The sequence below is a fragment of the Pleurodeles waltl genome, chromosome 9 (assembly GCF_031143425.1).
Source record: "Pleurodeles waltl isolate 20211129_DDA chromosome 9, aPleWal1.hap1.20221129, whole genome shotgun sequence".
Lineage (NCBI taxonomy): Eukaryota > Metazoa > Chordata > Amphibia > Caudata > Salamandridae > Pleurodeles > Pleurodeles waltl.
Genome location: NC_090448.1, coordinates 339,230,926 through 339,248,358, shown reverse-complemented (window position 1 = coordinate 339,248,358; position 17,433 = coordinate 339,230,926). Strand labels below are relative to the sequence as shown.

Genomic DNA, 17,433 nt, shown 5'->3' with positions numbered 1-17,433 from the left:
ATATATGCGTATTTTGAATGGGTATGTATGTGAATGCACGCATGCGCGAGGGGGTGGGGGTTTTTGTGAGTGTGTGGCTGGGTGGGGGGGATGTGTGCATGTGGGGGGACAAGTGAGCATGTGTGTGCTGGTGACAGGAATGAAGATTCCTGTCGCCAGGTGTGTGGTCACCAGGGTTTCGTGGCGGTTTGCAGCCTTGCAATCCGGCCAGGAGGTTGAGGCCTGCCACCGGATTGGAGGTGCCCACCGGCGGGCCAGGCGGGGTTGTGGAGGCTTGGCAACTGCCAAGCCCCACAACTCTTAATGTGGTGATCTTTACCGCCAGTTCCGCAACAGTAGGACGCAACGGCGAGGCTGGCGGTCTCATGACCACCAGCCTCATAATGAGGGTCAATGTCTTTTACCTATATGTTGTGGTTTAGAATGAAGTGGATGTATGCCAGGTCCCACAGCAACCTTCTGGGGCCTTTCGCTGCAGAAGAGAGGACACAACAAGGCCACCATCTTAGGAGTGTGCTTGGTCATTCCTACAGACTGGCTGTGATACCAACAGACGTAACTGTCGTAGTTGGACTCTTGCTCTAGGCAAGTCTGCTGATTTAAGGATTACAGTACCTATGTTTGTAGGTGACTATGCCTATCCTACAACAAGTCGCAACTGTCGTCCCAACCCTTCGGGCTCACTAGCAGCACCTCACCAAAATCCAAACAGTTATCGGTGATTTGTGGCAGCCTTTACGCATGGACTCAAGAGTATGACATCTCAGGGAGTGTCGTGATTGAATGGAGATTACCCCTTTCTCACAGATACATCATGTCTCAATCAAACACTGACAATAACGAAGATGCAGTAAAGTTTCAATAGTTTTTATTTAACACAACTCCAATCTGCGATAAATTGCATGGGCTGCAATGATTAAGATAATGAACAGTGCAAGGAACAGAATGGTAAAGACAAGAGTCATTATTATAAAGACCCCCACCATCTTGCAATGATACAAAAAGACATGAAGTGTGTAAAATGTCCTAATACCCTATCATGATAGGCCTAACCTTCTACCTAAAGGAGAGCTTGGTAGGATAAACCTAATCTGCCAATGCCATGTCCCTGAAAGGAGCCCCCAACCCTCGTTACCTTGGAATGAGGTCTCTAGCTCAGACTTCGTAGGGACATGAAGTCCAGGTCAGCGTCAAGGCGATGTGCAGCATTGATAGCAGCGATGGTATCTGGTCGGAGTCCCTCTGATTATCTGTCTCAAGTGTGACGTATTTATACAGATCTACTTGGACCCCTGACGTAGGTTGTTCCCAAACAATAGATAACACTGCATGCTTGGGACGATAATTAATATAAACAATTCCCTCGAAAGCGTGAAGAGGGAAAGTACCTAATGTGAACACCTACAGTTTGTTTGTCTTTGTCGCTTGATTTGACGCCTTAGCACGGTGGCACTGATAACATAAAGTTAAACAAAATGGCCTAACTATAAACAAGGCAGCCATCTTAGAAGAATTAATTGAATAAATGGGCTAAGACAGAGCAAGCTAAGTAGGTTAAAAGTCACTAGGTGACGGGGGCACGAGTCTGCAAGCCAAAGGCTAAGCTAACTCCTGTTATTCCATTAAAACAAACTAGGATTCACTACACAACCCTTTTAAGTTTGTTTACCTAAACTTCTACGCCGCACAAAACAAACCACAAAGAGGCACCTTTGTGGCATTTAACCCGGAGATTGAGAGGGTGAAAAGTGCTAGGAGCAAAGAAAATGGGGCAGCCATATATTTCTGTGTGATAAACTTTTAAAGGAATTTTTCCTCCACACTGGCAATACTTGCCTAACTTTTAAAAGCATTCACTGTATACAAAGAGAATAACAGAAAAGGCATCTTAACTGCAAATAGTTTATAGCGATTTTGTTAAGAATGGCACCTGCTTTGCAGTGCTATGAAATGGCAGAACATGTATTACCAAGCGCTATTTAAAAAAAAAAAGAGTTATTCCCAGACTGCCCAAACAGGCACCAGACAAAGAATCCTAGGGAAGAGGATGTGGCATAAGGGCCAGAGCTGACAACTTTGGAACGGGTAAATACGGTTAAAGTCTTGGTGCTGGCTCAACATCTTGTGATTCTGGACAAATCACTTCCTCTCCCCTTGCTACCAAAAATGAATGCGTTCTTGGGTAATGTAACCGGTGCTCATTTAAAGTGCTGTAATATCTTTGTATTGAGTTCGCATTAACTGATCTCTATTTGAAGAGACCCAATCTACATCCAAAGGCTAGATGTTTTTTTTCTATCAAGCTTTAGGCCGTGAATTGAGTGGGTCTGGAATAATGACTCCTTTTCTACCATTTTGGAGACAACACCTTTTGCCATCTCGTTGCCAGGACTAACCTATGTGCTTGGTTGGTGACCCTATTGAGGTTATCAAGAGCACATGCTGTTGCCTAGTGTAAAGCTCTACTCAAGTCAGTTGGTTAATGCTAGCACTGCAGAGGTTTTGGTAGAACAAGAATGTCACAGATTGCAATCCTGACATAGCTTTTTCACCTCTTCATCTCAGTAAGGTAAATGCAAATGAATTATAGTGATTTTGTTAAGAATGGCACCTGCTTTGCTGCGCCATGAAATGGCAGAACCTGTATTACAAAGCGCTATATAAAAATAAAACAAGTTATTCCCAGACTGCCCCAACATGCACCAGACAAAGAACCCTACGGGAAAGGATGTGGTGTAAGGGCCAGAGCGGCCGAATTTAAAGCTGGGGAACACAATTCTAGTCTCAGTGCCGGCTTAACATCCTGTGATTCTGGGAAATCATTTAATCTACCCTTGCTACCAAAAATGAATGTGTACTTGTGTATTGTAACCGGTGCTCACTCCTTCCGGTCTTCTGATCTTCCTTTCTTCTCTCCTTCTCTCCTTCCGGTCTTCTGTTCTTCTGTTCTTCTGTTCTTCTGTTCTTCTTGTCTTCTGTTCTTCTTGTCTTCTGCCTTCGGCTCTTCTGCCTCCTCCGTCCTCTTCTCCCCGCGCCTGCCCTCCTGCTCCTGCCTCATCCCCCTCCCCCACTCGCATCCCCCTCTCTATCTCCCCTATCTAATCCGTTCACTATCTACCTCCCTCACTCCTCCTATCTACCTACCCTCTATCTCTCTATCTCTCTATCCCACTATCTAACTCCCTCATTCTCCACCTCCTCCTATCTTCCTATCTCTCTATCTATTTCCCTATCTATCGATTTCCCTATCTATCCATTTTCTCTATCTATTTCTCTATCTCTCCCCCCCTCCCTCACCCCCTCTATTACCTATCTTCCTATCCTCTCACTCTACCTCTCACCCTCACCCACCTCTACAACCCCCCTCCCCTATCTTCTCAACCCTACTCCTATCTTTCTCCCTTATCTCCTAAACCTCCTAACACTCACCCCCCTCCACCCTTAAACCCCCCTCCCCCAGCTCTTCTCACTCTACCTGTCCCCCCCTCCCTCGCGCTTTCCCGCCGCGACCTCCTGCACGCCCCGCCCCCCAGCTCCCATTCGCCCCCACCTGACCCCTCCCCCCCTCCTACCTCATATGGCGGCCGCTGCGCGACCGCGCCTCTGGCGCGCCGGAGGCACGCCAGAGGCAAGCCCGTCTGCGCCCGTCCGCCCCTGTCACACGCACAGCGCCACGACCCCTGGTCCCCAGCTCTCCCAAGCCCCGCTGACCGGCTACGACCCCACCACCCTCCACGCCCTCAACCCAGGACGCTCCAACACCTGCTTCCAAGCTCACCCCAAATGCACCCATGGACCCTTCGCCTGCAACTCCTGCAAACGCACCTTCCACCACACAACAACCACGACCACAAGCCCACGCGCCATCAACCACCTCAAGTGCATCCTAGTCAACGCTCGCTCCGTCCACAAACACGCCGTTGAACTCTGGGACCTCCTGGACTCCATAGCACCGGACGTCGCCTTCATCACGGAGACCTGGATGAACGCCTCCTCGGCCCCTGACATCGCCACTGCCATCCCCGAAGGCTACAAGATCTCCAGAAAAGACCGCACCGACCAGGTAGGAGGAGGTATCGCCATCGTCTTCAAAGACTCCATCAGCGTCACCACCTCCACTGAAGACACCCCTCTCGCCGCTGAACACCTGCATTTTCAGATTCGCACCGATCCGAGGACCACCCTCAGAGGATCCCTCATCTACCGTCCTCCCGGGCCACGCGCCCCTTTCAGCGACGCCATCGCCGACTTCATCTCCCCGCACGCCCTCGCCTCGCCGGACTACATCCTCCTAGGTGACCTCAACTTCCATCTGGAACAAAACAACGACCCCAACACCACCACCCTGCTCGACAACCTCGCCAACCTCGGCCTCAAACAAATGGTGAACACCGCCACCCACATCGCCGGACACACGCTTGACCCCATCTTCTCCGCCAGCAAACACGTCTTCTTCAGCCACGCCTCCGCCCTACACTGGACCGACCACAGCTGCGTCCACTTCACATTCCGACGCGAGACCCACCACCTCCGCACCCAACCCATCCCTCGTCGACAGTGGAACAAGATCCCCGAAGAGCAACTCTTCTCCGCACTCACCGCCAACCAACCCACCCTCACCACCGACCCCAACGATGCAGCCCTCAACCTCACAAACTGGATCTCCAACTGCGCAGACATCCTTGCTCCCCTCAAACGCACGCATCGACAGACCAACACCAAAAAACCTCTCTGGTTCTCTGACACCCTCAAAGAATCTAAGAAAACTTGTCGCGCCCTTGAGAAAGCCTGGCGCAAGGACCGCACCGCTGACAACATGACCGCCCTCAAGAACGCTACCCCGCGAACACCACCACCTGATCCGCGCTGCCAAAAGGAACTTCTTCACCGACAGACTGGACAAAAACAGACACAACAGCAGAGAACTCTTCAGCATCGTCAAGGAGTTCTCCAACCCCAGCGCCAACGCCTTCACGCCCTCACAGGATCTGTGCGAATCCCTCGCCACTTTCTTCCATCGCAAGATTAGCGACCTCCACGACAGCTTCGGACACCAGACCCAACCAAACACCACCAAACCGGCATCCACGGCCATCACCCTCAACAACTGGTCCCACATCAACACGGAAGAAACTAAATCCATCATGAACTCTATCCACTCCGGCGCCCCTTCGGACCCCTGCCCGCACTTCATCTTTAACAAAGCCAACGACATCATCGCCCCGCACCTCCAGACCGTCATCAACTCTTCTTTTTCTTCTGCTACCTTCCCCGAATGCTGGAAACACGCCGAAGTCAATGCCCTACTAAAGAAACCTACGGCTGACCCGAGCGACCTGAAAAACTTCCGCCCCATCTCTCTTCTGCCTTTCCCAGCCAAAGTAATAGAGAAGACCGTCAACAAACAGCTGACCACCTTCCTGGAAGACAACAACCTGCTCGACCCCTCGCAAACCGGATTCCGAACCAACCACAGCACTGAAACCGCCCTCATCTCAGTCACTGACGACATCAGAACCCTGATGGGCAACGGTGAAACAGTCGCCCTCATTCTGCTCGACCTCTCGGCTGCCTTAGACACCGTCTGTCACCGCACCCTAATCACCCGCCTCCGCTCCACCGGAATCCAAGGCCAGGCCCTGGACTGGATCGCCTCCTTCCTCTCAAACCGTTCCCAAAGAGTTTACCTCCCTCCGTTTCGCTCAGAACCCACCGAGATCATCTGCGGCGTACCCCAAGGCTCATCACTCAGCCCGACACTCTTCAATGTCTACATGAGCCCGTGGCCAACATCGTACCCAAGCACGACATCATCATCACCTCCTACGCCGAAGACACCCAATTTATACTCTCCCTCACCAAGGACCCCGCCAGCGCCAAGACCAACCTACAAGAGGGTATGAAGGACGTCGCAGATTGGATGAGGCTCAGCCGCCTAAAGCTGAACTCTGAAAAAACGGAAGTCCTCATCCTCGGCAACACCCCGTCTGCCTGTGACGACTCCTAGTGGCCCACGGCCCTCGGCACCGCACCGACCCCCACAGACCACGCCCGCAACCTCGGCTTCATCTTGGACCCTCTTCTCACCATGACCAAGCAAGTCAACGCCGTGTCCTCCGCCTGCTTCCTCACCCTCCGCATGCTCCGCAAGATCTTCCGCTGGATCCCCGACGACACCAGAAAAACCGTGACCCACGCCCTCGTCACGAGCCGCCTGGACTACGACAACACCCTCTACGCCGGGACCACAGCCAAACTCCAAAATCGCCTGCAACGCATTCAAAACGCCTCGGCCCACCTCATCCTCGACATACCCCGCAGCAGCCACATCTCTGCACACCTGAGACACCTGCATTGGCTCCCAGTCAGCAAAAGGATCACCTTCCGACTTCTCACCCACGCACACAAAGCCCTCCACGACAAGGGACCGGAATACCTCAACAGACGCCTCAGCTTCAACGTCCCCACCCGCCTCCTCCGCTCCTCTGGCCTCGCACTCGCTGCTGTCCCTCGCATCCGCCGCTCCACGGCGGGTGGGAGATCTTTCTCCTTCCTGGCGGCCAAGACCTGGAACTCCCTCCCCACCAGCCTCAGGACCACCCAGGACCACTCCGCTTTCCGGAGACTCCTAAAGACCTGGCTGTTCGAGCAGCGATAATCCCCCTTTTTCCCCTAGCGCCTTGAGACCCGCACGGGTGAGTAGCGCGCTTTATAAATGTTAATGATTTGATTTGATTTGATAAAGCGCTGTTATACATTTGTATAAAGTTTGCATTATATAACACAAAAAAATAAATAAATAAAGTGCTCCGATGCCTTTGTGTCGAGGTCACACTACATAAAACTGCAAAAAAATAAATAAATGAAAAAAGACCCCGCAGACATTGCAAAGAAATAGCAAGATGCTTGAAACCAAGAAAGAGGAAGAAACAACATACTGCAATGAGCATGAAGCGGCGAGGCAAATAAAAAAAAAAGTGCACCACACTAAGGTATCTCGCCGATCGTGCAATAATCCATGAAACAGGGTCAGTCTTCAAGGCGGTAACAAAACAGCCTCAAGGCGGGACACACAAAAGCCTTTACCAGCGACATCAAGGGATTTTTGAAAGGCAGGCCCAGGAACGAATGAAAATGATGGGCATGAGATGGGCGAGGTCAAAACCTACAGAATAGATTACAACATGTTGCGAAGAGCACTTGCGTACTGCTATGCCTGACCTAAAAACAAGGGAAGCCAAGAGCTAATGAAAGGAATAAAAACAAGTTTCTGAGTACTGTTTGGAAGAAATCGTTTCCGTGGCTCATAATAGAGTGAACATCAGCTTACGACAATCTAAAGAGTCTTTTTTTTCAAGATAAACACGGTACCTAAACCACGCGGCTTGATTTTGAGGGTTCTCTTTCCACCTTTTGCCCTGTCACTTTTCTTACACAATTTTCTCATTTTGCAGGGCCGACATCAATTTCCTAGTGGGGTGCTCCAGAGAAATCGCCCTGCACATCAGCCTGCGGATGGCTGAGAAACGTGTGGTGAGGAACAGTTTCCTGAAGGGAAGTTGGGGAGTAGAAGAGGTCGAGTTAACTTACAACCCCTTTGCACACGGAGAGCGCTTTGATGTAAGTAGCAGTGTCCTCGCTGGGAACCGCCAATGAGATTTCAGCAGTAGGTTTCTTTAGCTCGATTATGACAAAGGCGTGCAGGCCGCAGGGGTGGAGGGAACAATCCAGAACAGCTAGGGTTACCGCTTTTGTTTAAAACCACCACTCCTTTATGAGCAAATGTCAAGTCCTCTTTGTTGCCTTGGTTTTTTCACACACAATGTACACGCAAGTAGTTGAACATATATAAACACACACACATCTACGTTTTGTTAAGCACTGAATATTACCTGCTGAAAAAACATTGTAAAATACGTTTTGGAAATTACGCCACTAATTGGGATTCGTTTTATCCACCTTAGAAGAATGAAAGATTTAGACAGCTTCATCGAGTTTTATACATTAAAGCTTCAGATTGGAGAAGCACGCACATCAACCACCTGAGCTAGTTTGTCCGCCATCTCTATTATCCCAGGGTAGCTTCTCTTAACATAGTTAAATGGTTAACGTATTCACTGAAGTGATGCTGGCAAGAAAGCTAGGGTGGATAATGCACGTCCTGCGGTGATCTGCACAGTCTGTTTTTCTAAGCTTGAAACGATATTATAAGACAAATCAGAGGGCAAATGCGACTGCTATAGACCACGGCAAGGTCACTGGTCAGATCCTAGAAGCATGTTTAAGCTGGGACACTCTTGTTGCAGGGATCCATAAAATGAATGTCACAAATTCCAAACTGGTAAAATACCTTCAATGGATATTTTCTACCTGTAAAGATGTACACGTAGCATGCAAGTCTGCATCCCTGCAGTGCCAACCACATCTATAAATTGAGCTCTATTGGGCCGAGTAATACACATCATCTAATATTAGCTGTCAACACTCAGTTTTATGTTCTGTTGTGGGTTATATAAATTATCATTATTACTATAATTATAGAAACATATTCCAATAGAATGCAATGCACATCATAAGAAAAAACATCTTCCCAGTATATGTGTACAGATTGCCAGCATGCAGTTAGAGTGTATATACAGTTCTTTTTTATGCCATTTGGTGAGTAATTTAATGATCTTCTGTGTGTAAAATTGATTCATTTCCCAGAAAGGGTATTTCCCTTCCTGCTGTGTGTATGTGGTGAATCATGACTTGTGGCATGTGTGTGACAATTAGGTGTTCATGTGTGATTTGACTGGACCCATATGTGCCATGTGAATGGTGGCCCTCCCCGCACCATATATCATGACGAATGCAGCACAAGTTAGATGTTCCCTTACATGTCACCCTTTATGTAACATTTGTCACGTTGCCTCCCACCTCTTGCAGAGCCCTGTTGCATGCTTGTGATGGTTGGAGAATCACCATTAATTGATATACGTTTGGGAAGTCTGGGCTGTCATTTCCCAGTACACATCACCGAGTTCACTCGTGGACTTTTTACTGTATGTGGATCTGTCTGAAAATAGTAGACCCCACTTGCGAAGTCTGACTGGTTTGTATTGTGATGTACATTCCTTTGACCACTTGTCTGTCACACTTCCAGTGGAAATGGCAGGGGAGCTGTGACCAATGCATAAATAAGAATGGAATGGAAGGTATGCTTGAACTGATGTCAGCCAGATGTGATCACCTTGGCAGCATTCCAATCAATCCATCATTTTTAGTTCACTGAGCCACTCTAGACAAATACCAGCCATATGCACATCACTCCTGGCCCTGCTCCAACAGGAACAGTGTTGCCTAGACTGCCACCCCCTGTCCACTCTGAACAGGAACACAAGCAACACCAGACCTCTTTCAACCTTCTCAGGCCTCATCGGTGTGGTGTAACTTGAGTCAAGTGGCAAAGTGAACACATGAGCCTCATCTGGGCATACTCATGGCTGTCAAGGAGTGCACTGCATCAAAAAAGTGATAGGAGGAATGCCTAAAAGATCCTTCGTGACTGGTGATCACTCAGGGCTGCATTCCAGTCCATCATTTTTAGCACACTGAGCCATATACAAATATGCATTGGGCCTTCTCAAATGGTAATGGATCAGGCACCCTCCAGATGGGAAAATATGCAACCCAGACCATTTTCAGCCCATGTACAGCTCATCAGTGAGGGTTAACTTGAGTCCTGTAGGACACTGAACACTGGACCCATATCTGGGCATACCCTTCGAACTGAAGGTATCTGGTGTAACAAACTACAGAGTGATGGAAGGAATGCTAGAATTAAGCATCTGTGACTCGTGATTAGTCAGGGCTGCATTCCAGTGCATCATTTTGTGCTCACTGTGTCACTTCAGACAGAGACCAGCACAGAGCACTCCCTTCAGAGGGCATGTGTGTTTGGCTGGCCATCTCGGGCTGGCCAAACACACGTGCCCAGTAGGCTCTCTCAAGCCCAGCAACACAGTTGCTGCGCTGGAGAGGGCCTGCATAGGCTCCTAGTCTGCCTGGGAGCGCCATGGCTGGGCGGCCCCAGCCAATCCCGCAGACGCAGAAGAGCGGCACGGCACGGCGGCGGCGAAGGTAAGTGTTTTTTTATTTTTTATTATATAATGTGTCCCCCCCGCGTGCCACCCGGCCCTTTTTGCGACCCGCGACTGAAACCAGCTCTACTCCTGTTCCAATTGATAATAAACTGGAATTCTGCCCAAATATTTATGAGCGGCTGACATTTATTCAAGCACTCAACCCATTATTATTTTGTGCAACAGGTCTGCCCAGACATGGGTCCTGTGTGCATTCTACCATAGGACTAAAGCTGTACGCCTCACTGATGAGGCCTTAATCAGGTGAAACCGGTCTGGGGTATTTTCATTCCCATCTAGAGGGATTCTTGGCTGGCAGTTCGGGCTGGATTATTCCTATTGAGTAAGACAAGGCTGAAAGGCATATGGCTGGTATCTGTCTAGAATGGCATAATGGGCACCAATCAATAGAGTAGAATGTGGCCCGAGTAAATTGATTCACATGGTTCACCCATCACCTTTTCGTTTTCCTCAGGAAAGATGTGCCCAGAACTGGCTGACAATGGCCTTTTACCAGCCCTGGCTTAGTACCCCTCGAACTGCATAAGAACTGGTTTTCAGGACCACCTTTTTATCGAAGTTTGGACTGGAAGGAGCTCTGCAGCAACTTCCCAAATAGATGCCAGGATAGGACCACAAGAGCCTGTCTTACTGTTTCCACATCAAGGGCTGGACTGTGCCTGGGCCACTGGAAACAACCCACAGTTGCACACTGCTCAGAGCATTGAAGCCATACTGCCTTGAAGTCGAGAGAAGCTTCCTGATTGAAAGGGCTAAGAGCAAGCACAGAGATCAGGGTCCAGATTTAGTCACATTTGACGCAAAGCAGCAAGACAACTTACTGTGCTGCATCAAACGGAGAGAGCAGGAATGCCCCAGATTTACTAAGATGTGGCGCATTCCTGCTCTCTCTGCGCTGGCAAACTGTGTGCAGTCTAGGCCAATGCAGGCACCCTTGCACCATGGTGCAAGGATGCCTGCATTACAGGCAGGGTTGTTTTTGTGCAGGAAGGGCATCTTCCTGCCCAAAAACAATCCTCAAAGGCATTTTCCTCTTTCTATGTGTGCTGCAGAATGCAGTACATGTATAAAGAGGACACAACAAGGGGAAATAAACCTATTTCTCCCATTATGCCTATGTCTGGATGGTCTTAGCATTTTGACACATTCCCAGATTTACTACCCTTGATAAATTTGGGAATACGGCAAAATCTATGGGTGGATGAATAGGAACGCCTACACTCCACCCATTGAATGCCTTCCCAATGCAGAGTAATGCAAGGCAGCGATATGTGCTGCCCTTGCTTTACTCTGGACTTACTAAGCCATGCAGAATCACACAAGATGGCTTCGCGTAACTTAGTAGATATCCCTTAATCCCTTGTGTTGCCTTGCATGACGCAATGGCAGAGCAAAGGCTTAGTAAATCTGGGCCCTGGATCTGTGTAGATGACTACTGAAAAACTGAGCATGCCTTTGAGCCATGAGAACCAGCAGCCAGTTGGTCAGAACTAACCCCCAAGACATCCACTTCAATAAGGTTCAAGGACTGCAGCTAGAAGTGAGCTTGCAGTTCACTTGACTCCTCTCACTGCCTGTTTCTAGTCCAAGGGTGACTCAAGTGATTTGTCCTTTTGCTCTGGGTAATGCATCACCTGTCAATCTTGACAGAGCCCTTGAAATAAGTACCCCTTAAATTTGGCACACCTAGGGTCCTTTATCAGGTGCCAAGACCGGTTCTGGAGGCACAATTTTAAATTCACACATTCCTAACTTCGAGAAGTTTGATCTAATTAAGGTTTTATTTTTTAAAAGCTGCTGCAGGGCAAACAAATTTGAAAAAAAAAACGAAAAATGATTTTTATGGGAGAAAAAACTTACAAATGGCATTTACCAAATTAATTCAGGCACTCACTCTTGGGATTTGTTTTCCACTTATTTTTGTAAAATAATGAAACGTGACTTTTCATGGTAAACAAATAGCTGGAGGCTTAATTGGATGAAAATAACAATTTGCTGTTACAATGTAATGAAGCTCTGAATTTCATCTGTTTCCAACGGTGGAATTAGAAATGTCCACACTCCTAGAAGTAGGCCTTTGGGTGAAGCTGAATTAATACGTTGGTTATAGACTAGTACAAACGCCTCCAAGGAAAGTGTGATACATATATATATATATATATATATATATATATATATATATATATATATATATATATATATTTATATACAACAACATTCATGAAATACTTCACGAACGACCGCACTCCGGGATCTCTTATTTCACAAAATTCATTTATTCAGGCTCCGTTAACTTCGTTTACAGCTCAACAATCACCTGCCCAAATATATATATATGTTGAAAGTGTCTTAGGCCCTCATTATGACCTTGGCGTGCGGCTACAGCCGCCCCCCAAGATCTGACCGCCGTGCGGTCATTAGGAGATCCTCGCCGGCCCAGCGGGGATCTCGGCCACAACATAGGAGCCGGCTCCAAATGGAGCCGGCGGTGTTGCAGCCATGGGACGTGTGCAGTTGCACCTGTCGCGCTTTTCACTGTCTGCACAGCAGACAGTGAAAAGCCACATGGGGCCCTGTCAGGGGGCCCCTGCACTGCCCATTCTAGTGGCATGGGCAGTGCAGGGGCCCCCAGGGGCCCCGCGACTCCCCATACCGCCAGCCTTTTCCTGCTAGCAGCGCTGCCCTGGCGGATTACTACCGCCGGGGCCATTGTGGCGGGAAACCGCCGGCCCCGGCGGTGCGACCGCGGCGCTTCCGCCGCGGACATAATGTCCAGGGAAGCATCGCCAGCCGGTTGGCGGTGCTTCCGTCATTTCAGCCCTGGCGGTCCAGTACCGCCAGGGTTGAAATTACCCCCTAATTGTCTTAAACCAATGGCCAAAGGCTCCTGAGCCAAAACAGCCAATAGCTGAAGGAAGCTGAAGGAAACCTCCTTAGAGTATGTTCCATTACAAGACAACATTTCCTAAAAGGTGCTTTAAGAGCCCTGTTTGCTATTTAAACCTTTACACTCTTTACCCTTTCCCCAACCACAGCAAACAAAAGGGTATTGAGGGCCCGAAGGTAGGCTAATAAGTCAATGTTGTGACATCATAAAGGTCAAACAATGCATAATCTCACTTCAGCTACCCCTGGTATTTTGGATGAGTATAGGTCCATGAGAGTGGCGTTGTCCATTGAGGTGAGTGAACCAGTCGTAGGCTGCAGTTGGGTTTATTCATATAAGCCACCTTTCCCCCTTTCTCCATGTGTGATGAATTTGCAGTTATGTTGTCAAACACTCTTTCTTTTAGGTCCAGTGCTAGAAGGTCTGATGGGGAAGGGTTGTGTCTTGTCTATATCAAAGGTAGGGTGTTTATAATGGGGGTGAATCCCACAAACATCAACTATGAATGGAAAGTATAGGTATTTAAGAGAGGCAAAAGAAAAACTATTTTTGTGGATGCTCCAGAGATGGAAAGACTTACCTTGGTTTCAAGGAAAGGCGGGATCAGAAAATAAACATAATGGTCTCAGAATCTGTGAGAAAGTAGCCTCTTTCTAGCCTTGTTACCCCCACTTTTGGCCTGTTTGTGAGTGTATGTCAGGGTGTTTTCACTGTCTCACTGGGATCCTGCTAGCCAGAGCCCAGTGCTCATAGTGAAAACCCTATGTTTTCAGTATGTTTGTTATGTGTCACTGGGACCCTGCTAGTCAGGACCCCAGTGCTCATAAGTTTGTGGCCTATATGTATGTGTTCCCTGTGTGGTGCCTAACTGTCTCACTGAGGCTCTGCTAACCAGAACCTCAGTGGTTATGCTCTCTCATTTATTTCAAATTGTCACTAACAGGCTAGTGACCAATTTTACCAATTTACATTGGCTTACTGGAACACCCTTATAATTCCCTAGTATATGGTACTGAGGTACCCAGGGTATTGGGGTTCCAGGAGATCCCTATGGGCTGCAGCATTTCTTTTGCCACCCATAGTGAGCTCTGACAATTCTTACACAGGCCTGCCACTGCAGCCTGAGTGAAATAACGTCCACGTTATTTCACAGCCATTTTTCACTGCACTTAAGTAACTTATAAGTCACCTATATGTCTAACCTTTACCTGGTAAAGGTTAGGTGCAAAGTTACTTAGTGTGAGGGCACCCTGGCACTAGCCAAGGTGCCCCCACATTGTTCAGAGCCAATTCCCTGAACTTTGTGAGTGCGGGGACACCATTACACGCGTGCACTACATATAGGTCACTACCTATATGTAGCTTCACAATGGTAACTCCGAATATGGCCATGTAACATGTCTATGATCATGGAATTGCCCCCTCTATGCCATCCTGGCATAGTTGGCACAATCCCATGATCCCAGTGGTCTGTAGCACAGACCCTGGTACTGCCAAACTGCCCTTCCTGGGGTTTCACTGCAGCTGCTGCTGCTGCCAACCCCTCAGACAGGCATCTGCCCTCCTGGGGTCCAGCCAGGCCTGGCCCAGGATGGCAGAACAAAGAACTTCCTCTGAGAGAGGGTGTGACACCCTCTCCCTTTGGAAAATGGTGTGAAGGCAGGGGAGGAGTAGCCTCCCCCAGCCTCTGGAAATGCTTTGTTGGGCACAGATGTGCCCAATTCTGCATAAGCCAGTCTACACCGGTTCAGGGGACCCCTTAGCCCTGCTCTGGCGCGAAACTGGACAAAGGAAAGGGGAGTGACCAGATCTCCTCCAGTGTGCTCCAGACCTCTGCCATCTTGGAAACAGAGGTGCTGCTGGCACACTGGACTGCTCTGAGTGGCCAGTGCCACCAGGTGATGTCAGAGACTCCTTGTGATAGGCTCCTTCAGGTGTTGCTAGCCTATCCTCTCTCCTAGGTAGCCAAACCCCCTTTTCTGGCTATTTAGGGTCTCTGTCTCTGGGGAAACTGTAGATAACGAATGCAAGAGCTCAGCCGAGTTCCTCTGCATCTCTCTCTTCACCTTCTGATAAGGAATCGACTGCTGACCGCGCTGGAAGCCTGCAAAACTGCAACAAAGTAGCTAAGACGACTACTGCAACTCTGTAACGCTGATCCTGCCGCCTTCTCGACTGTTTTCCTGCTTGTGCATGCTGTGGGGGTAGTCTGCCTCCTCTCTGCACCAGAAGCTCCGAAGAAATCTCCCGTGGGTCAACGGAATCTTCCCCCTGCAACCGCAGGCACCAAAAAGCTGCATTACCGGTCCCTTGGGTCTCCTCTCAGCATGACGAGCGAGGTCCCTCGAATCCAGCGACTCTGTCCAAGTGACCCCCACAGTCCAGTGACTCTTCAGTCCAAGTTTGGTGGAGGTAAGTCCTTGCCTCACCTCGCTAGGCTGCATTGCTGGGAACCGCGACTTTTGCAGCTACTCCGGCCCCTGTGCACTTCCGGCGGAAATCCTTTGTGCACAGCCAAGCCTGGGTCCACGGCACTCTAACCTGCATTGCACGACGTTCTAAGTTGGTCTCCTGCGACGTGGGACTCCTTTGTGCGACTTCGGGTGAGCACCATTTCACGCATCCTTATAGTGCCTGTTTCTGGCACTTCTCCGGGTGCTACCTGCTGCTGAGAGGTCTCCTTGTCTTGCTCGACGTCCCCTCTCTCTCCTGGTCCAATTTGCGACCTCCTGGTCCCTCCAGGGCCACAGCAGCGTCCAAAAACGCTAACCGCATGATTTGCAGCTAGCAAGGCTTGTTGGCGTTTTTTCGGCGGGAAAACACTTCTGCACGACTCTCCACGGCGAGAGGGATCCGTCCACCAAAGGGGAAGTCTCTAACCCTTTTCGTTCCTGCAGAAACCACAGCTTCTTCTGTCCAGTAGAAGCTTCTTTGCACCCGCAGCTGGCATTTCCTGGGCATCTGCCCATCTCCGACTTGCTTGTGACTTTTGGACTTGGTCCCCTTGTTCCACAGGTACCCTAGATTGGAAATCCACAGTTGTTGCATTGTTGGTTTGTGTCTTTCCTGCATTATTCCTCTAACACGACTTCTTTGTCCTTAGGGGAACTTTAGTGCACTTTGCACTCACTTTTCAGGGTCTTGGGGAGGGTTATTTTTCTAACTCTCACTATTTTCTAATAGTCCCAGCGACCCTCTACAAGGTCACATAGGTTTGGGGTCCATTCGTGGTTCGCATTCCACTTGTGAAGTATATGGTTTGTGTTGCCCCTATCCCTATGTTTCCCCATTGCATCCTATTGTAACTATACATTGTTTGCACTGTTTTCTAAGACTATACTGCATATTTTTGCTATTGTGTATATATATCTTGTGTATATTTCCTATCCTCTCACTGAGGGTACACTCTAAGATACTTTGGCATATTGTCATAAAAATAAAGTACCTTTATTTTTAGTATAACTGTGTATTGTGTTTTCTTATGATATTGTGCATATGACACTGAGTGGTACTGTAGTAGCTTCACACGTCTCCTAGTTCAGCCTAAGCTGCTCTGCTAAGCTACCATTATCTATCAGCCTAAGCTGCTAGACACCCTATACACTAATAAGGGATAACTGGGCCTGGTGCAAGGTGCAAGTACCCCTTGGTACCCACTACAAGCCAGTCCAGCCTCCTACAGAATCAGATGATTCGCAAAATCTCACAGTCTTTCTTCTCTCTCCAGATCTCTGTACGTTGTGGTAACTCCTGCTTCCAGGTGTATGTGAATGGACAGCATCTCTTCAACTACGATCATCGCGTCAGGGACTTCCAGCAGATCGACCTAATAGAGATTGATGGCGATGTGGTCCTCTCCTCTGTCCAGCCCTGAGCTTGAATCTCCTAATAGAGAACCTTTCACAAGCCTAATGCGCTTTTACATGTGGGACAATTTAGTGCTAGGTGGTAGTTGAAAATCTTATCATTTCTGGAAGCTGTGCTAATTCTGGAATAAAATCTGTTTGCAAAATTTCCTATTTCTGAATTCCTATTCCTCCTTCAAAAGACAAAAATATAGAGGCACATTTCTGAGAGCTCAAGGCCCAAAACTTTGGAAGCCATTGAACCTGACTCCCATAGAAGAATTTAACTATCTTGGTTTCCGTAACCATCCAGAAAAATGGAGCCACTCAGAACAGCCTTTGCCTAAACTACAGAATCAATGGTAGAAAGTGAGGAATATTTGGTAAGGGTCATGCCCGTTGATGATTTAACTCCTGCTACTCCACAATCCAGGATCTTATATACAAATTATACAATACTTTGAAGTATCCTTGAGGCAAGGTACATCGCTATATAAAACTTCTAAATAAACAGTGGCAGCTGGTAATTTGAGCAGATGGGGGGGCAGGTGGGCCA

At 48.6% G+C, this 17,433-nt stretch overlaps 1 protein-coding gene across 2 annotated transcripts in view; it reads left to right on the top strand.

Moving 5' to 3' along the window:
• The window catches only part of LOC138259273 (galectin-4-like), a 142,087-nt gene extending 125,036 nt beyond the window's left edge, over positions 1–17,051 (top strand). For both annotated transcript variants that reach the window (XM_069206886.1, XM_069206887.1), the window contains 2 exons: positions 7,455–7,620; positions 16,760–17,051. In XM_069206886.1, the coding sequence (XP_069062987.1) occupies positions 7,455–7,620; positions 16,760–16,906 (313 nt within the window). In that variant the 3' untranslated portion in view covers positions 16,907–17,051. The remainder of the gene's footprint in view (positions 1–7,454; positions 7,621–16,759) is intronic.
• Positions 17,052–17,433: the final 382 nt, after the last annotated feature.